Source organism: Solanum pennellii, chromosome 11 (assembly GCF_001406875.1).
Source record: "Solanum pennellii chromosome 11, SPENNV200".
Lineage (NCBI taxonomy): Eukaryota > Viridiplantae > Streptophyta > Magnoliopsida > Solanales > Solanaceae > Solanum > Solanum pennellii.
This window is the reverse complement of record NC_028647.1, coordinates 4,676,655-4,695,077: the sequence shown is the minus strand read 5'-3', so window position 1 is coordinate 4,695,077 and position 18,423 is coordinate 4,676,655. Positions and strand designations below refer to the sequence as shown.

At 35.3% G+C, this 18,423-nt stretch overlaps 1 protein-coding gene and 1 pseudogene across 11 annotated transcripts; both read right to left on the bottom strand.

Moving 5' to 3' along the window:
• Positions 1-248: 248 nt before the first annotated feature.
• On the bottom strand, positions 249-2,165 carry LOC107003258 (annotated as a pseudogene). Its single transcript, XR_003575060.1, has 3 exons — positions 1,120-2,165; positions 869-1,024; positions 249-778 (listed from the first exon to the last, which is right to left on the bottom strand). The product of XR_003575060.1 is annotated as an F-box/FBD/LRR-repeat protein At1g13570-like (transcript).
• Positions 2,166-4,255: 2,090 nt separating this feature from the next.
• Positions 4,256-17,722, bottom strand: LOC107004553 (F-box/FBD/LRR-repeat protein At1g13570-like). Of its 10 annotated transcripts, none has more exons than XM_027913019.1 (13): positions 17,598-17,722; positions 14,947-15,769; positions 14,687-14,851; positions 14,285-14,601; positions 13,412-13,531; positions 11,295-12,171; positions 11,032-11,199; positions 9,811-10,951; positions 9,552-9,716; positions 9,225-9,448; positions 5,329-6,159; positions 5,071-5,232; positions 4,256-4,966 (listed from the first exon to the last, which is right to left on the bottom strand). In XM_027913019.1, exons 11-13 carry the CDS (start codon positions 6,136-6,138, stop codon positions 4,664-4,666), a joined length of 1,275 nt encoding a protein of 424 aa, XP_027768820.1. In that variant the 5' UTR covers positions 6,139-6,159; positions 9,225-9,448; positions 9,552-9,716; positions 9,811-10,951; positions 11,032-11,199; positions 11,295-12,171; positions 13,412-13,531; positions 14,285-14,601; positions 14,687-14,851; positions 14,947-15,769; positions 17,598-17,722; the 3' UTR covers positions 4,256-4,663. The 10 variants fall into 10 exon arrangements, with proteins under 10 accessions (XP_027768820.1, XP_027768823.1, XP_015058276.1 ...); XM_027913022.1 differs by having other exon boundaries at positions 11,032-11,143; XM_015202790.2 differs by having other exon boundaries at positions 9,811-11,199.
• Positions 17,723-18,423: the final 701 nt, after the last annotated feature.

Genomic DNA, 18,423 nt, shown 5'->3' with positions numbered 1-18,423 from the left:
ACCCCCCTAACCAAACCAACTAGGTCTATTCTTTCACTTGTAACACAAGAAACTATATATACAAATATATATGAAACAACAACATACATGTACTCTCACACGAAGTTCAGAGGGGAGGGGATAAGATGTACACAAACCTTAAGCAAGATACCAAATATAAAGAGCGGCCTAGAAAAAAGACACTTTCGAACTTTGCAGTCATTCAGACATCTCTATGATTAAGAAAAGAAACATAACAATTGTTATGGTAAATGCCTAAAGGATATCACATTTAATCACAGTTCTTTGAAAATAAAGCACCATAGTGTAGATTCATATCCAGGTTTCATTTCATAGATCGTTCAAGAAAAAGGAATGAAATATAAACCCTTAGCACTGTAATGATTACAAACAAGAATTTTGAATTTCAATTCTTCTTATCGATCTGGCAAAAATCAAGCAGATACTAGGGAGTCATGTCTCGATAATCTTCATATGCATCAGATACAACCACATTAGCTTTACTTGATGCCCGCTGAATTGTTGTTGCTGCTATTATCTTGTCTCTTCTTGCATCATAGTTATCACCAAGCGATGGATCAATTAGCATTCTCACCAGCATAGGAGATTTGGTCAATAGAAGCTTGATAAGCTGCAATTCGACCTTTATGCCTTCTACTCGTCCAAGCTGAACTGTCCTAAGGTGATTCAATGTCACATTTGTAAAACTTGCGAGAACTTCATCAACTTCATTAGAAGCCTCAAGTTTTTCTGACATATAATACCTCGAGTAATATACCTAAGAAAGATAAAGAAATTAAGGAAGTCATCACTACACGTGAATAACACATACAGAAGAAAAAAGAAAAATATAATTATCACTACTAACCTCCATTTCAATATCTTGTATGTATGGGGAGCTTTGTATCAAGCAAAGAGCAACGAAAAAATCAGCTAATCCATGCAGAGTTATGTTAAAACGTTTAAGATAGTTAAGAGGAGAGGAAAGTCTTCTTGGGATTTCAGCTGCACCTGTAACCAAGAACTACAATGAAAGTGCAAAAATCAGGATGACTCAAATTCCAAAGGATGGTACTTCAATGGAAACGCATTACAGTGAAGGTGTGAAGCAATATTTACCTGGTCACTTCCATTTGCCAAGTAGAGATGCTCAAGAGCAGAAAGTAACTGAAAAAATTTGTCAAAATCACATTTTTCTGATTCCTCAATAGATTTTTGGCACGGAAGAGAAAGTTTAGAAAGAAGAGGAACACTCCTAAAAGAAATATATTTTATGCAGCCTGTGAAGTCAAAGGATCTCAAATTGGGAGCGTTTATTTGAAGGTGGTCTGCAGTATCTGAAATTTTCAACACCAACTTCTCTAGCAAGGGGCTACAAGAGATTAAACTTTCTAGTAGTTTGGAAGAAATAGTCGCGTCACACAGATTCAGGCTATTTAACATATCAAATCCTTTGAAGGCTGGTGGAGGGCATATTACACAATTTTGGAGAGTCAAATGCCTCAACTGAGAACACACGAAAAATGAAGGTGGCAATCTGTATCGGTTCCACTCCGAAAATTTAAGAACAAGATCCTGAATGTCATTCCTAGAGAGGAAATATATCAAACTATTAATCTTAAGATACTTTCTCAGTGAAGAAATGGAGAGGGTAAACTTAGTAAGTGGTCCTGAATGAAGGGTCAAAATCTGGTACAGAATTTTTGTAAACTTAATAGAAGGGGATAGTAAGGCACGTGTCTCCTCCCAAAGTTTATCATCAAGTGTCAACTGTGGAATGCTGCACCATTTATACCTCCATTTCTTCGATAAGATGCTTGTCATTACAGCATCTTGCAAAGGCAAACGCATCAGGATGGAATTGATAACATTCTTTGGAAGGTTGCTTAGTCGATCAATAGATGACCTGTGACGACCACTCTTTCTTCTCTCAGGTGGCATCATACAGTGCCAATGGGAATCTGCAGAAAATAAACAAGAACACAAAGGTATGTTATCACCAAATTATCCGCACGTAGCACACAGACAATAATCATCCAACTCCTCGTAAAACCAATGAATCGCAGTCTTTAAAAGCAAGAATAACTTCCATAAATACTTCATGAATCCAGGGGATTATACAGATCTGTTATTGGAAAGGGAAAAATAATGGAAGAAAGATTTAATGCTTACCAAGGAACTAGAAAGATCTATTTGTAAGTTCCAATTCTTCTACAAGGTTGTGTGTTTTATGTGGTTGGTGTCCAAAGGAGCATGTCTTATTCACAAGATAATTTGAAAAACGAGAGGCTAACGGTTCTGCAAGAAATGTTATATCTGATGGACGCATCAAGACTATCAACCACGAACCACCTATTAGAGTGGCAGCTGTTCTATAGGGTTAAGGCACAATCGTTGTACTATATCAATAATACTTACCATTTCAATAAAATAAAAAATAAGGATAGACATAAGTGAATAGCTCATTATGTTTAGTGGTAAAAATTAAAATAACTTTCACCACTTAATAAACATGCATTTTTGTTTCAGATTCCTGTCTACCATCATGTCTTTATGTTTATCAATCTATATGATTACCAAGAGACGTGAGCTGATGATTTATTGGAAACAACCTCTCCACCTCCCAAGCTAAGGGGGTAAAGTCTGCATACACACAACCCCCTCCACAAACCCCACTTGTGGGATTACACAGGATGGGTTGCTGCTGTATTTGATTACCAAAAGAGTGATTTGGACCCTATATAAAGAATGTTCAATTTGTTCCAAACAGCCAACCTTATTTCAATTCATAGAGTGCGACTTTCATTAAATATTATCAAATTTTGCATTTGTAATATTGCCTTGGGTCTGCCTTCTATTCTTCCAAGTCTACCGACATAACCTGCCCACTAATACAGAACTTCCAAGAGAAGATTGGCAAATCCCACTAATAAAGAACTGCCTAAACATCTACCCTTCGGGTTAGGTCAGATGGTTTGGCTTGGGACTTCCATAATGGGGGTCCAAGTTTGAAATTCTTTGCTTGCGACAACAAGGGGGTTTTCTTTTGGGTCGAGCTCGTCGGTCATGGCTTGCCTTATGTGTTTTACCTCTCTTATGTGGTTTGCAGGCTATTGCATAGGAGTGAGGTTTACCCTGTGCACGTCCAAAGGATAACAACAGCAGTTTCCCTTGTCAACAACAACAAAAACAAAGAACTACCTAAACATCAATTCCAACAAGCATATCGTCTATCATATGAAAAATCACCACCACCACCCTGACCCCCATCCCCACCAACCATTACTAACAATAAGCCAACGTTAGTAGAACTATCAAGTCAGACAACACAGTGAAAACAATCTATCACTATGGGTTTCAAGATTTCCACATACTTAAAGCAACCCCATCACAGAACCTGAGTAAAAAACACAATGAAAGCTGAACATTTCACATCATACCTATTTTTATTGACTCACCTGGAATCTGAACCTTCAAAGAACACTTTTTTATGTAACTTTTATTGATTTAATGAACACATACATATATCCAAAAGGAAACCAATAACTTGAAACAGAATAAAATAATAGATATATACACTTAGTTTCAGGGACTGTAAGTTCATCCAAAAGGGAAAGTAATGATAAAAACACAGACAAATAACCAAACAATAATGGAACAAAGATTTTAAAGCTTACCAAGGAACAAGATTACTTCTGAGTTCTGTGAAATGCTTCAGTTCTAGCTAGGGTAAATGAAAACCTCAAAATTAGTTTTTTTTTTTTAACCTAGGTAATTTAGTTTCATAATTCAGTTCTAGCCACATAATTTTTTTTCAAATTATTTTCAAGTGTAATGTAATTTTGAACCTTTTTAATTTCTAAAGTACATAGTACAAATTAAGGTATTTCATAAAAAAATATTTCTATTTCCTTTTTAGTTTGTTTCAAAAAGAATGTTTTCTTTTCTTTTATGGCAACATTTTAATTTTAACTTTTCATGACATGTTTAAAACCACAAGATTAAAAGGCGTTTTGGTACATTTGACATAACTTTAATTTAGAACCACAAGATTAAAAAATCTTCTTTCATTTCTTAAACTCCGTTTGATGTCAAACTAGGTAATCCTCTTTTAAACGGAGGGAGTACGATTTATCTTTTTGTAAACGCATAGTTAAAGCATTTAACAATAATTTAGGTGAATTTAGAGGCAATTTGAACTATCAAATATAAAAATATATAGCGGAAATGTTTGTCACCTGCCACAAACAATAAATTATCACACCAAAATTAGGATAAATGAAAAGAATCACGCAGTATTTTTTGTCTCTACCTGAGTTTCAAACCTGAGAACTCGGAGTTCTCAACAACTTTATTAACAACTAGGACATAGGCAATTTGAATTACATTAAAGAATTAACCGACAATGACATTACGGATTTGGTAGATATAGGAGATTGGCTATAGATGAAACTTAAGGGATTTATGTAAATCACACATTGGGCTAAATATACCACCAATGTCTATTATTGTGCAAGTCACGTTGACAAGAAGGGTTCCTCGGATGATAAGCATCCTCCACCTTAAAACTCTAAGGAATTCAAGCATCCTCCATCTCCAATCCTACGGTTGTGGATTGGAGTCATCAAAGAGAGCAAAAAGGTGGGAGCTTCTGGGGACGGGTTTAAAAAAATCGATATCTCATCCAATCCACGTAGAGAACTTCTGCTTCAGGTGATGCACGCGAATAATTTGATACCTCAGCGAATACTTTTAGTCTTGTGTCAAGATCTAGAAGACGTTGATCAATTAGCATTTTCTCCAACACCGGGGAATTGGCTAACAAAAGCTTGATAAGCTGCATCTCAGATGTTCTTCCATCAATGGCGTATACCCTAATTTCCCTGAGGTGACTAAATGTCACGTCTGACAGACCTTTAAGTTCATCGGATTCTTCAGTACCACTATCTTCATCTTCATGGAAAACCTGGGAAAGATAACAAAGAAGACATTTCTCAGGTTATTGAGGATCTTACAAGTACGAAAAAACACCACTAAATAAGAAAGAAGGGAAGAATCAGCACTACTAACATCAATTTCAAGATGTTCCAAGTACGGGAAACTTCTAAGCAAGTTAATAGACAATGAGAGCTCATATGCATCCACCAGCTCAAGTTCAAGCAGGTCAAACCGTTTGACACTGTTCAGATCAAAGGGAAGCCTTGGTGCTTCATATCCCTTTTGAGCAGATCCCTAAGAAAATATTAGCAAAATTCAAGATTATGTCAGCCCAAAAGAAATTCAATCCGCTAAAGTAACATAACAAGGGAATCATGAAACAACATTTACCCAGTAACAAGAGATATTCAAGCTGAGGTACTTGATAGCAGAACAAGAATTGAAAACCTTTGCAAAATCAAGATCCTTTTTCATTATCTGCTCACCAGTCAGAGATACTTCTACCAGGAGAGGGACATTCTTTAGGCAGACAGAACTAATATTGCCTGTGAAATAAAACCAACTCAGCATGGGGGCATCAATTTCAATTGTGTCTAAAAGTTTTGGGATATGCAGCACCAACAGCTCAAGCAACGGGCAATGAGATATAATACTCTCCAGCAATTCAGAAGAAATTGTTACTTCACACAGTTGGAGGCTAATTAACTTATCAAATCCTTCAAAGGCCCCTGGATGATGTATTGAGCAATTATCAAGACTTAGATGCCTCAGTTGTGAACATGTGAAAACTGACATAGGCAATTTGCTATCCTCGGGAAGGTAAAGAACAAGACGTTCAATATTATTCCTCAAGACGAAATATATGAAGCTGCCAATGTCAGGGCAGCTTTCTAGATCAGCAACATCGAGGGTAAAGTCAATCAGGGGTCCTTCAAGAAGGGTTGAAATCTGGGAGGTAATCTCTGTAAACTTATCTGTAGGGTTCAGTAAATCGTTTTCCGTTCTCCAAAGAGACCTATCTAGTGTCAACTTTGTAAGTCGACACCAGTGATACCTCCACCTTTTAGATAAGATGCTTGTCCTCACAGCTTCTTTAGAAGGCAACCCCATCAGAATGATATCGATTACATCATTAGGAAGGTCAGTGAGGATGTCAGGAGTTAAACTTTGACAAGGGTTTCTTTCATTAGGAGGCATCATTTACCAATAATCATCAAGAACCTGTAAGAAAAAATAAGCAACAATACAAAGTAAGGGATCTCCAAATTATCTGGACAGAACTGCTATTCACATTTTTTGAGATTAAACAAGCAAAGAACTGCTATTCACATTGTCAAATCAACATAAGAACGAAAGGAACACTTCAAACAATAATCACCAAGAACCTGTAGTAACTAAAGTCTAAACAATAATGCAAAGGGATCTCCAAACTATCTCGATAGAACCGCTATTCAGAATGCCAAATCTACATAGAAAATAAAGGTGCATTCTTGTTGAAATCAGTCAACTATGTCCTCGTAATATCTATGTTATATGGATATTCTAATATGCCCTGAGATAATGGACATGAGGCACTGATGGCCTTATTTCCTGACCTATTCTTCTTGTGTACCAATCCGGAAGAAACAGTGGCTGAGGTATGGTCTATTCATGGATGGAATATTGTATTTAGAAGGCATTTAAATGACTGGGAGATTGGGAGAGTGGCTGAGCTATTACATGTTCTCAATGGGTTATCAGCAGAAAAAGATTCTATCATATTGAAACACTCTAGAGATGGAAGCCTTTCTGTTAACAAGCTATATATTAAGGAGATGAAGGAGCATCCAGGTGGTAAGCTTGGCCCATGGAAACAGATTTGGAGGAACAAGGTGCCAACGAAGGTAAAGTGTTTCTCTTGGCTGGTTGCTAGAAGAGAAGAAAAAAACAGATCTTTGCAGGGTTATGTTGAACCATTTCCTCGACAATTACATAGAAGAATGTATGTGACAAAGAATATCAAGAAATTATACTTAAAACACAAGTTCAAAAGTGAACACACATAAAGAGGAGACTAAAGACCCCCAATTTTCAGTCCCAAATTCCACAGCACATAGAAACACATATACACACATTGAGTGGGAAAGAATTAGCCTCAATTTTCTGAAGAAGAAAACAAGAGAATGCTAAAAAGAAAGAAACCCTAGAGCATGGGTCTCAGGTTCAAATCCCAACGTAGGCAAAAAAACCCATCTGTCCTAGCATCCCGTGAAATTTGCCAAGGTGTGCGAAACAACGAAAGTTGGCCCGAACACCATGATCATAAAAAAAAAAACTAAAGAACCTGTATAAATTCAGCTACCATAACAGCAATTAAAGTAGATTTGAAGCTTACGAACACTTGGGATTGATCTGAAATACCCTTGTTCTTTTTGTGTGCTTCAGCTGTTGAAGGAAAAGAGGAATTGAGACAGTGAGGGGTTTTATTTGGATGAAGGGGAAAGAGAAAAGTGAAAATAGCGTGTATTATGTGTGGGGTGGAGGTGGGGGTGGGGTATTTCTATGTCCGACCTATTGGCACACACTTACATGGACGCTTTATTCTATCTCCACTTATGAAACACCAAACCGGCACAATAGGCATTGCGATGCGAAGAGCTTTACTTGGAGAAATAGAAGAAACATGAATCATACGTGTAAAATCTGACGAAGTCCCACATGAATATTCTACCATATCGGACATTCATGTCGACATCATCTGCCATTGGTAAAGTAGTCCATATTTTGATAGAATAATTACAATGTGACTATACTTGTTTTATTTTTATTTTAAAATTGAGGATAATATATTACAAGTTGACTATTCTATGTATAAAAAAGAAGTGAGCCTTCCTCTTCACATTTTTTTCTTAGAGGCAGATAGTATTTTCCCCTTGTTGAGCTTTGATCACTTAGACAGCTATTTAAGTTGTACACTAAGAAGTGGTTTTGCATTGATCTCTTTTGGTAATTAACAGAAATAACTTAGTTTCCAAATCATTAATGTAATGACAATATCATTACAGAACAATCTAAATATACATTATTTCTATCTGCACAATAAACAAAAGAACGGAATGATCACTTAAAACAAGAATCACCAAGAACCTGTAGAAAATAAATAACAATACGAAGTAGGGAATCTTCTCAAATCAACACAAGACATAAAGGTGCATTCTAGCTACTCGCAATTAGATCAGTCAGCTTCTATTTTGTGCTAACAAAAAACTATCCTCATTCCTTTGTGTTTCTAAGTATATAAACACTAAACTATAAAATCTGAACTACAACGGGAACTCAACTACTAACTTATACTACAAAAACAGAAAAGTCACACAAAAGAAACAACATACAATTCGGAATTTGAGAGGAACAAAAGGGGCAAACTTTTTTAATGAGAGGTGTGAAGCCTGCCAATCCCAATATTAAGCATTGAATAGCTAAAATTGATCATTATATTCTTGGTAAAGGTTTTAGGAAATAAATGTTCAAGGGTAAAATAGGAAAAAAGATTGTTTCTTGAAAGTAATTTTTTCCATAACTAAGATTCAAACCAGTGATACTCAACCATTCCACCACAATGCATGTTGATCCCTACAAGTTTGTCGGTAAATGGAAAGTCTTTCATTTCTTTCCCTACTCGTCATAAAAATAGGAAGACTAGCAAAAATATCTTCTTTCTTACTTTTTTTAAAAAAAATTATCTTGGACAACATCATCACTAACAATAATATTCCAAAATTTAGGATTTTGAAATCAACAACTTTGATCAATATCACTTACTAATAAGTTTAATTGACTTCTGTTGCCAGGTAGTATTTACCAATCATAATTTGTCAGACCAGTAGATACCAGATCGATGGTTATAACAAAAAAAATTAATGATGCATTTCCTTATTTTCTTGCATTGTTAGTGAATTGTGATACTTAAAACTTTCAGAAACAAGAAATTTAGAGATTCAAGAAGGTATCCAGACCATGTAACTTTTTACCGATAACAGGGTGTATCTTCCATAACAAAATCAAGAGCAGGCACTGAAAGTAATTATCCTTAAACATGTATGACATTGTTATTACAGAACAAACTGATCAAAACATCCATCCAACAATGCTTACGGCAAGGTAAAACACAGTGTTATAGACCCCTACTATATCAAAGTTTTAGTCTCTCTTTTAAATTTGTTAACTTCTAGCCCAAAGGTTGTGATCTAATTAATCAATGTAGACTACTACTGCTTTAGGTGATGCACAAAAAAAAATTTTGATACCTCAGCAAATATATTGACCTCGTGTCAAGGGGTAGAACACATGTATCAATTAGCATTCCCACCAACACCAGGGACATGGCTAAAAAAAGCTTGACAAGTTGCATCGTGGTTCCTCCAAAGCATTCCAGCTTAACTTCCCTGAGGTGATTTAATGTCACATCTGAGAAACGTCCGAGTTCAAGGCATTCTAGAATACAATCATCCTCTTCATCTCCACAGTGAACCTAAGAAAGATAACAAGAAGTCAATTCTCAAATTATTGAGGAACTAAGAAGTATGAAAATAATCAACAAATAAGAAAGAAAGAGAAGAGTCAGCATTAAGAACCTTAATTTCGAGATATTCTAAGAATAGGAAACTTCTTATCAAGCAAAGAGAAAAAGAGAGCTCATATGATTCCAACACGATAGTTTCAGGCAGGTAACATCGTTTGGCACTGTTAGGATCAAACGGAAGCCTAGTTGGAGCTTCATATCCTTCTTCAGCAACTAACTAGGAAAAATTTAAACAAATTCAAGATTAGTTAGCCCAAAAGAAGTTCCATCTGCTAAAGTGCATAACAATGAAGTCATGAAGCAACATTTACCCAGATATTAAGGAATTTGACGAGGAGGTGGTCGAGAGAAGAACAAGACTCGAAAACCTTTTCAAAATCAATACCTCTGCCTTCATATCGTAACCTGACAGAGAACTTTTACCAGAAGAGGGACATTCTTTAGGCAGAGAACTTATATTGCCAGTGAAATCAAACAATCACAGCATGGGGGATCAACTTCAATAATGTTTAGAATTTTGGGATATCCAGCATCAACTGCTCATGCAACGGGAAATGAGATAATAAAATTTCCAGCAATTCAGAAGAAATTGTTACTCTGCATAGTTCAAGGCTAATTAACTTATCAAAACCTTGAAAAGCCCATGGATGATGTATTGAGCAATTATGAAGGTTTAGACATCTCAGCTGCAAACACGTGAAAAGTGAAGAAGGCAATTTTGTATAACTTTCTAAATGAAAGGTGAAGAACAAGATCCTGTATGCCACATATGAAGTTATCAATCTCATAGGTTCTATAACAAACTCATAATTTTAGTTTCTGCAGCTCTTTGCTAATCAAGGGTTAGTTAAACAATAAATGGTTGAAACAATAGTGCAAGCAGGCAAGAGCTTACAAACACAAAGCTAATTATACGCACCAGCCTCAATAAGCCATCACAGTGTCAATTCATGTGTAATACATATTCAATAATGCATTCATGCGCAAGCAGTACATGTAAAAATACTTAAAACAAGTAGTGACAGTGTTATTACAGAACAAACTAATCAAAACATCCATCTAACAATGCTCATGTTCCCAAGCAAAACATACAGTTATACATCAGCCTTGTTTCTCTCATTTCAATTTCAACTTCTAAGCCAAAAATCGATCTGCTTAAAAATCTATGTAGACTACTTCTGCTTTAGGTGATGCCCGCAAATAATTTGAGACCTTGGCAAATATTTTTGATCTTGTGTCAAGAGGTTTATCATATAGATAACGTGTATCAATTAGTATTTCCAGCAACACAGGGAACTTGGCTAACAAAAGCTTGATGAGTTGCATCTCAGGTGTGGTTCCTACAAATCATCCCAACTTAACTTCCCTGAGGTGATTAAATGTCATGTTTGAGAAATGTTCGAGTTTTAAGCATTCTAGAATACTCTCATCCTCGTCATCCTCACAGTCAACCTAAGAAAGACAAGAAGAAGTCAACTGTCATATTATTGAGGATTAAGAATTATGCAAAGAATCAAAGCACTAAGAAGAACCTCAATTTCGAGATACTCTAAATATGGGAAGCTTCTTATCAAGCAAAGAGCATATGAGAGCTCATATGATGGTTCAATCAGCATAATATTAGGCAAGTAAAGTCGCTTGACACTGTTAAGATCAAAGGGAAGCCTTGTTGGTACTTCAAAACCTTCTTCAGCAAAGAACTAAGAAAATATTACAAAAATTCAAGATTAAGTAAGCATAAAAGAAATTACATCTGCTAAACTGCATAACAATGAAGTCATAGAGCAGCATTTACCCCAGAATTGAAGAGGTTAAAGAGGAGGTACTCGAGAGCAGAACAAGACTCGAAAACCTTTCCAAAATCAAGTTCCTCTGCCTTAATATAGTCACACTCCAAAGATGCTTTTACCAGAAGGGACATTCTTTAGGCATATAAAACTTATATTGCCTGAGAAATTGAACGAACTCAACATGGGGGCATTAATTTCAACTGTCTTCGAATTTTCTGGGATATCAGTACCAACTGCTCAAGCAATGGGCAATGAGATATTAAATATCAGTACCAACTGCTCAAGCAATGGGCAATGAGATATTAAACTTTCCAGCACTTCAGAAGAAATTGTGACTCCACATAGTTCCAGGCTAATTAACTTATTGAATCCTTTGAAAGGCTGATGGATGATGTATAGAGCAATTATGAAGATTGAGATGCCTCAACTGCGAACATGTGAAAAGTGCAGAAGGCAATTTGTACATCTTCCCAAGCGGGAGGTGAAGTACAAGATGTTGGATGTCATTTCTCGAGAGGAAACATATGAAGTTATCGATCTCAGGACAACTTTCTAGATGAGCAACATTGAGGGTAAACTTAGTAATGGGTCCTTCATGAACTGTCAAAAGCTGGTAGATAATCTTTGTAAATTTAACTGTAGGGTTCAGTAAATCCTTTTTTTTTTTCAAAGAGATTCATCAAGCTTCAACTCTGTAAGTCTACACCAGTGATACCTCCATTTTTTTTGATAGGATACTTGTTTTCACAGCATCTTCACACGGCAAATGCATCGAATGACATCGGTTATATTATCAGGAAGGTAGCTAAGAACGTCAGGAAGTAAACTTAGATAATGCTTTCTGCCTTTAGGAGGCATCATATATCAAAAATCACCAAGAACCTGTAGAAAATAAGCAATAATACAAAGTAAGGATCTCCAAATAATGTGGATGGAATTTATATACACATTTTCCAATCAACATAAGAACGAAAAGAACACTTACAATATTAGTTACTAAAATTCTGTAGAGATAAATAATAATACGAAGTAAGGACTCACAAAATATCTGGATAGTACATCTATTCACATGGTCAAACTAACATAACAAACTAAGGTCCATTCATGTTGAAATCAGTTAACAATCTCCTTTTAATACCTACGTTGCAATTTGCCTTGAGATACCTATATTGAACGGCAGGATATTAGCTTGGGTATTTCGTGCAAATTCTTCAAGAAACACCAAAAATCAGAAGGATAAATACACTTGACATACCCAGACTGAGTATCTACTAGTAAGAAAATCCATGTAACATAGCTTAATATCCATTACTTGCATTCTCACAGAATGAACACCTTCCATTAAAGGTGTGTTTGGTATGTAGTTTCCAATTTTCTCCTGTTTAGTTGGTCAAAAGTTTGGAAAACATTTTCCCTAGAGAAACAGGTTCCTTAAAATTGAGGAAAATGACTTCACTAGCGAAAGTAGGGAAAACAACTTTTGTAAGTGTCAATCCACACTAATTGTCTAATACTCACCTTCCAGCACACCCCACCCCCACCCTCGGGTAGGGGTGTCATCGAAAAATTACGTTGTATATAGAGGTCAAATTTTGGTCTAATAAATATATGTACAAGTATTGACACAAGTTAAAAGTTTAATATAGTGGTTAACGTGTTGTGAAAATTCCAGAGGTCGTGTGTTCAAACCCTACTAGTCTCATAATTAAATTTTTTAGTACAACAATTGACACCCCTTAATAATAATCGTGGATCCGCCACTGTCAATCCCTAACCACAATAGTGTTTCTCTAGATTATATATAAATGCTTTTGGAACAAGATTTTCTGCTTATTTACTTAATAACACATAATAAGAAAGAACCCCACTTACCTTTGTACCAAAAACACACCCTAAAAGTTAGCCTCTATAGGAACTTAGAATCACACTATCTCAGCAAGAATTAGTACCTTCAAGAAACAATCAGATTTTGGGGACAAAACGTAAATATCTTCTTATGCTTTAACAAAAAACTGTGTAAAGGAAGTAACTTTAATTGATTTAACAAAAAATACACATACACAAATGGAAAGAAATGATAAAAACACAGAAAAAATATAGTGGGAGAAGATTTAAAGCTTACATAGAATTTAGTTGATGATGGAATCCGCCTTTTTTTTCTTCTCTTTGGCCTTTTGTCAAACACCTCTTCGGCCAAAATTTATATCAAGTATTCCCGAAAATGTCTTCCCAATTACGCTCTCTGTCCATAATTAATTATCATGATCTCTTTTATTATTAAAGTCGAACTATAAAAATTTTGATTAATATTTTACGAAGGTATATTATCATTATATTGATACACAAAAGATTGCAATTTATAGTACTTTTCGTATAGTATTTTAATATCTAACTTGTTTAAAAAAATAATATCGAATTAACGTAATCTAATTTAACTTTAAAAAAATCATCAAATAGACTTTCGAAAAGCACAATATGACAAATGTAAAATGATCAGAGAGAGTATATTAGTTAGGGGTATTATGGTAAAAATAAGCATTTCATTTGTTATTCTTTTAAAACGAAATGTCAAGTTCATTGTGGACAAATAAAAGAAGTATTAGATCTAAGCAAATGAAAAGTCTTTTCTTATTGGGTCTCATCTAACGGGTGTATTTCCATCGAAACGACTGAATTTGAATTCACATTGAAAAAGAAACCCCACATTGTGGTAAAACATTCACTAATAAAGACAACTCAGTTTCGAACATTAGACTCTTGATTACCATTCCATAAAGTTAATGTACATTTAAGCACTTGATTAAGTACCTAAACACATCATAGAGTATTCATACTACACTTTTGGCTCAAACTGTGGGGGGAAAAGTATGTCTATGTTCTCAAACACATTGCAACCCACCACATAATATTGAAATAAACATTGTTATATTACTACATAAATGTTTGTTTCTCTCTTTTCAATAGTTTAACTAGTAAGAATAAGATCTGCGCAAACCTATGTAGACAACTTCTGCTTTAGGTGATGCACGCGAAAAACTTGATATCTCCGAGAATATTTGTAATCTTGTGTCGAGAAGTTCATGATCAAGATACTGTCGATCAATTAGCATTCTCTCCAACACTGGGGGGACTCGGCTAACAAAAATTTGATAAGCAGCAACTCAGATGTTGTTCCTGTTAAGCAGCCTAGCTTAACTTCCTTGAGGTGATTAAATGTCACGTCCCATAAATGTTTGAGCTCAAGGGGTAGCTCAAGGCGTTCCGGAATAGGTTCATATCTTCATCTTCATAGTCAAATCCATATTCATGAATCTAAGAAAGATAACGAGAAGTCAACTCACAGATTAATGAGGAACGAAAGAAAGAAAGAAACTAGAAGAGCAAAAGTACTAAGAACCTGTATTTCGAGATATTCTAAATACGGGAAACTTCTAATCAAGCAAAGAGCATATGAGAGGTTATATAATTCCACCAGCTTAATGCCAGGCAGGTAAAAGCGTTTGACGCTGTTAAGATTAAACTGAAGTCTTGTTGGTGCTTCATATCCTGCTCCAGCAGAGAACTGGGAAACAAATACCGAAAATCAAGATAAAGTCAGCCCAAATGAAATTTCATCCACTAAAGTGCATATTAATGAAGTCATCAAGCAATATTTACCTCGGAAGCAAAGGAGGAAAAGAGAAGGTGCTCGAGAGCAGGACAACACTCGGAAAGCTTTGCAAAATCAAGATCCTCTTCTTTAATATAGTCACCATACAACAATACTTTTACCAGACGAGGGACATTCTTTAGGCAGACAGAACTTATATTGCCTGAGAGATTGAACAATCTCAACATGGGGGCATTAATTTCAATTGTGTCTGACTTGTCTGCGATATCCAGCTCCAACTCCTCAAGCAACGGGCAATGAGATATTAAACTTTCCAGCAAGTCAGAAGAAATAAATTCAGTCTAATTAAATTATCAAATCCTTGAAAGGCTGATGGATGTTGTATTGAGCAATAAGCAAGACTTAAATGCTTCAGCTGTGAACATGTGAAAAGTGAAGAAGGCAATTTGTATTCCTTTCTAAGTGAAAGGTCAAGTACAAGATGTTGAATGTCATTCCTCGAGAGGAAATATATGAAGGTGTCGATGTCCGGACAATTTGCTAGATGAACAACATATAGGGTAAACTTAGTAATGGGTCCTTCATGAAGGCTCAAAAGCTGGTGCTTAATCTTTGTAATTTAGCAGTAGGGTTCAGTAAATCCTTTTCTGTTTTTCAAAGAGTTTCATCAATCTTCAACTCTATAAGTCTACACCAGTGATACCTCCATTTCTTTGATAAGATGCTTGTCCTCAAAGCATCTTCACAAGGTAAACGCAACAGAATGACATCGATTACGTTATCAGGAAGGTAGCTAAGGGCATCGGGTAGTAGACTTCGACGATGCTTTATTGCCTTAGGAGGCATCATATAACAATGATCACCAAGAAGCTGTAGAAAATAAGCAATGATATGAAGTAAGGTATCTCCATTTGGACATAACAACTATTCACATTGTCAAATCAACATAAGAACGAGAGGAACACTGTCAACAAAAATCGCCAAGAACATGTAGTAACTAGACAATAACACGAAGTAAGCAATCTCCAAACTATCAGGACAGACGGCAATTCACAATGCCAAATCAACATAGGAAATATAAACTTGGAAATCTTAACCATAAGTACCCATATGGTATGATAACAGTGTCAACATTTACCAATAAATAAATCCATGTATATCTATCTCTTGATATCGATTAATGGCATTCTTAACATGAACACCTTTCATCAATACTTCATATATGTATTGGTGGATTAACAACAACCAGTGTGCCTGAAACCCAAATAAGTCGGGATTGGGTATATGAATCCTCACTGACCATGTTTTAAACTCATCCCATGCCATCATTATGCCAAACAAAAATTGAAGTAAAAAATAGTGATAATGATCAAAAGCACACTTGACTATCACTTATTCGCGAGTTTTACACCTCAACTATTAGGTGTTCCCTTTTCCTACATTAATTATTACCGTTTATGTATTAAAACACACCTAGTTGTGTAGATGGTGATAGTTCAAGAAGGAAAGAGGAACAACTGATAGTTGGCTTAAACAACTTCAAGATGTGTTTTAAGACATAGATAGTGGTAGTTCATGTAGAAAAGGGAACAACCAATAGTTGGGGTGTGAAACTTGAGAAAAAGTTATAGTTTAGGTGTGTGTTTTACCATTAACTATAAAAAAAACAATATTACAAGTTCTCTGGCACATAAATCTATGATAATTTACAATGATACTCATTTTTTTCTTGATTTCGTGTTTATGTGAGATGACGATGAGAATGAGAAGAGACGCACTGGGAACACGACAGAGAAAGAGAGTAACTTTATAAAGTACATGCCAGAAAACTGAAGACCCTCAATTTTCACCCCCAAGTGGGACACGACATAGAAACACATATACACACAGTGAGTGGAAAAGAATTAGCCTCAATTTTCTGAAGAAATAAAGGGGAAGGCTGAAAGACTCCTATAACAGTAAAGAGAAAGAGTGAATAGGTTAAAAATATCTTAAACTATCACCATTTTGCGAGTTCCTAACCAGAATTATTCGTCCCTCACAGAACCCTATGAACTACCATGATTTCATATTAAAATACCCCAGGGCCAGGAGTAATATGACATGCTACACGAACACCACACTCCAAAGAGTTCTAAGTTGCAGTAGACGTGGAAAAAAAATCGAGTGAACATGTTAAACCCTTCCCTATGCCAACTTGCACTTAACTCGACTATGCCACAATGTACCTACTACCTCCCACCAGCACAAATATCTAGTTACTAAACCCACCATCTAACTCTGCTGGAATTTAAACCATCCAAAAAACACTATTTTTGTAAGATTTTCAGGACAAACATAAATAGATTCTTGTGCTTTGAAACCAAAAACTACATAAAGGAAGTAACTTTTATTGACATAACAAACATATACAAATACCAAAAAGGGCCAATTTATGCTTATTATAGGACACATTAACCCATGGTCTCTTCATAAAACTAAATGGTGCACTTCGTTGAAAATGTTGAGTTATTTACCTAGACAAGTTGGGATCAATTCATGCTCAATACATTTTCTAAAAATCATAAATTCACCTCCAAGTCTTAAAAACAGAGTATTGAAACATAAGAAGATAAATACACTTATTTTCAGAGATTGTAAGTTCATCAAAGGAGGGAAATGATAACCAAATTATAGTGGAAAAAGACTTAAAGCTAACCAATGAAGAAGATTGCTGATAATGGAATCAACCCTTTTTCTATTTGTAAACATCAAGAATTTTGTTCTAATCTAGGGCATGGGGCTATGGAGGGAGATGGAATTGGGAAAGTACCTTAATTTTAACATTAAAAATTAAGGCTGGGCAATGGACCGGGTTGTACTGGTACCGGTCCGGTTCGATTGCTACAGGACGGAATGGGACACCGTAAATTGGTACACAAAATAGAACGGAATCACGATTTGGTACTAGTATATCGGTACCGGTTTATCCCGATTTATCGCGATTCCGATCTGGTCGGATTTTGATTAATTATTATTTATTAATTAATTTATATTATATATTTATAAATTATAATTTATATTTTTATTGAATTTTTAAAGTTACATATTCAAGTTAATTAATTACAAGTTATAAATATAAAATTATAAATTATAACATATTAATAAGTAATAACTTATAAACTTTAAAAGATTTCAGTCTTGAAAACTTAATTAGACTTAACCTGCAAAATTAACAAGTAAACTTTTTTTTATAAGCTACTTATAAAATAAACATAAGTAAAAAGTTACATTATAAATTTAACAACTATCAATTAAAACTTTTAAAAAACAAAAAAATATATTTATTTTTTCGTAACTCAAAAAATCATTTTTTGAAATAACTAGATGTGTCGTCCCGTTTATCACATCCGTTCCATTCCATTCCGTTTTGGTTCCATCCCGGTATATAGTGGGTAGGACGGAATCGAGTATTTGTCTCGATAATTCCGATCCGATTCATCCCGTACTGGTCAACGAATCGCTCAACTCGTTCTGTTCCAGTC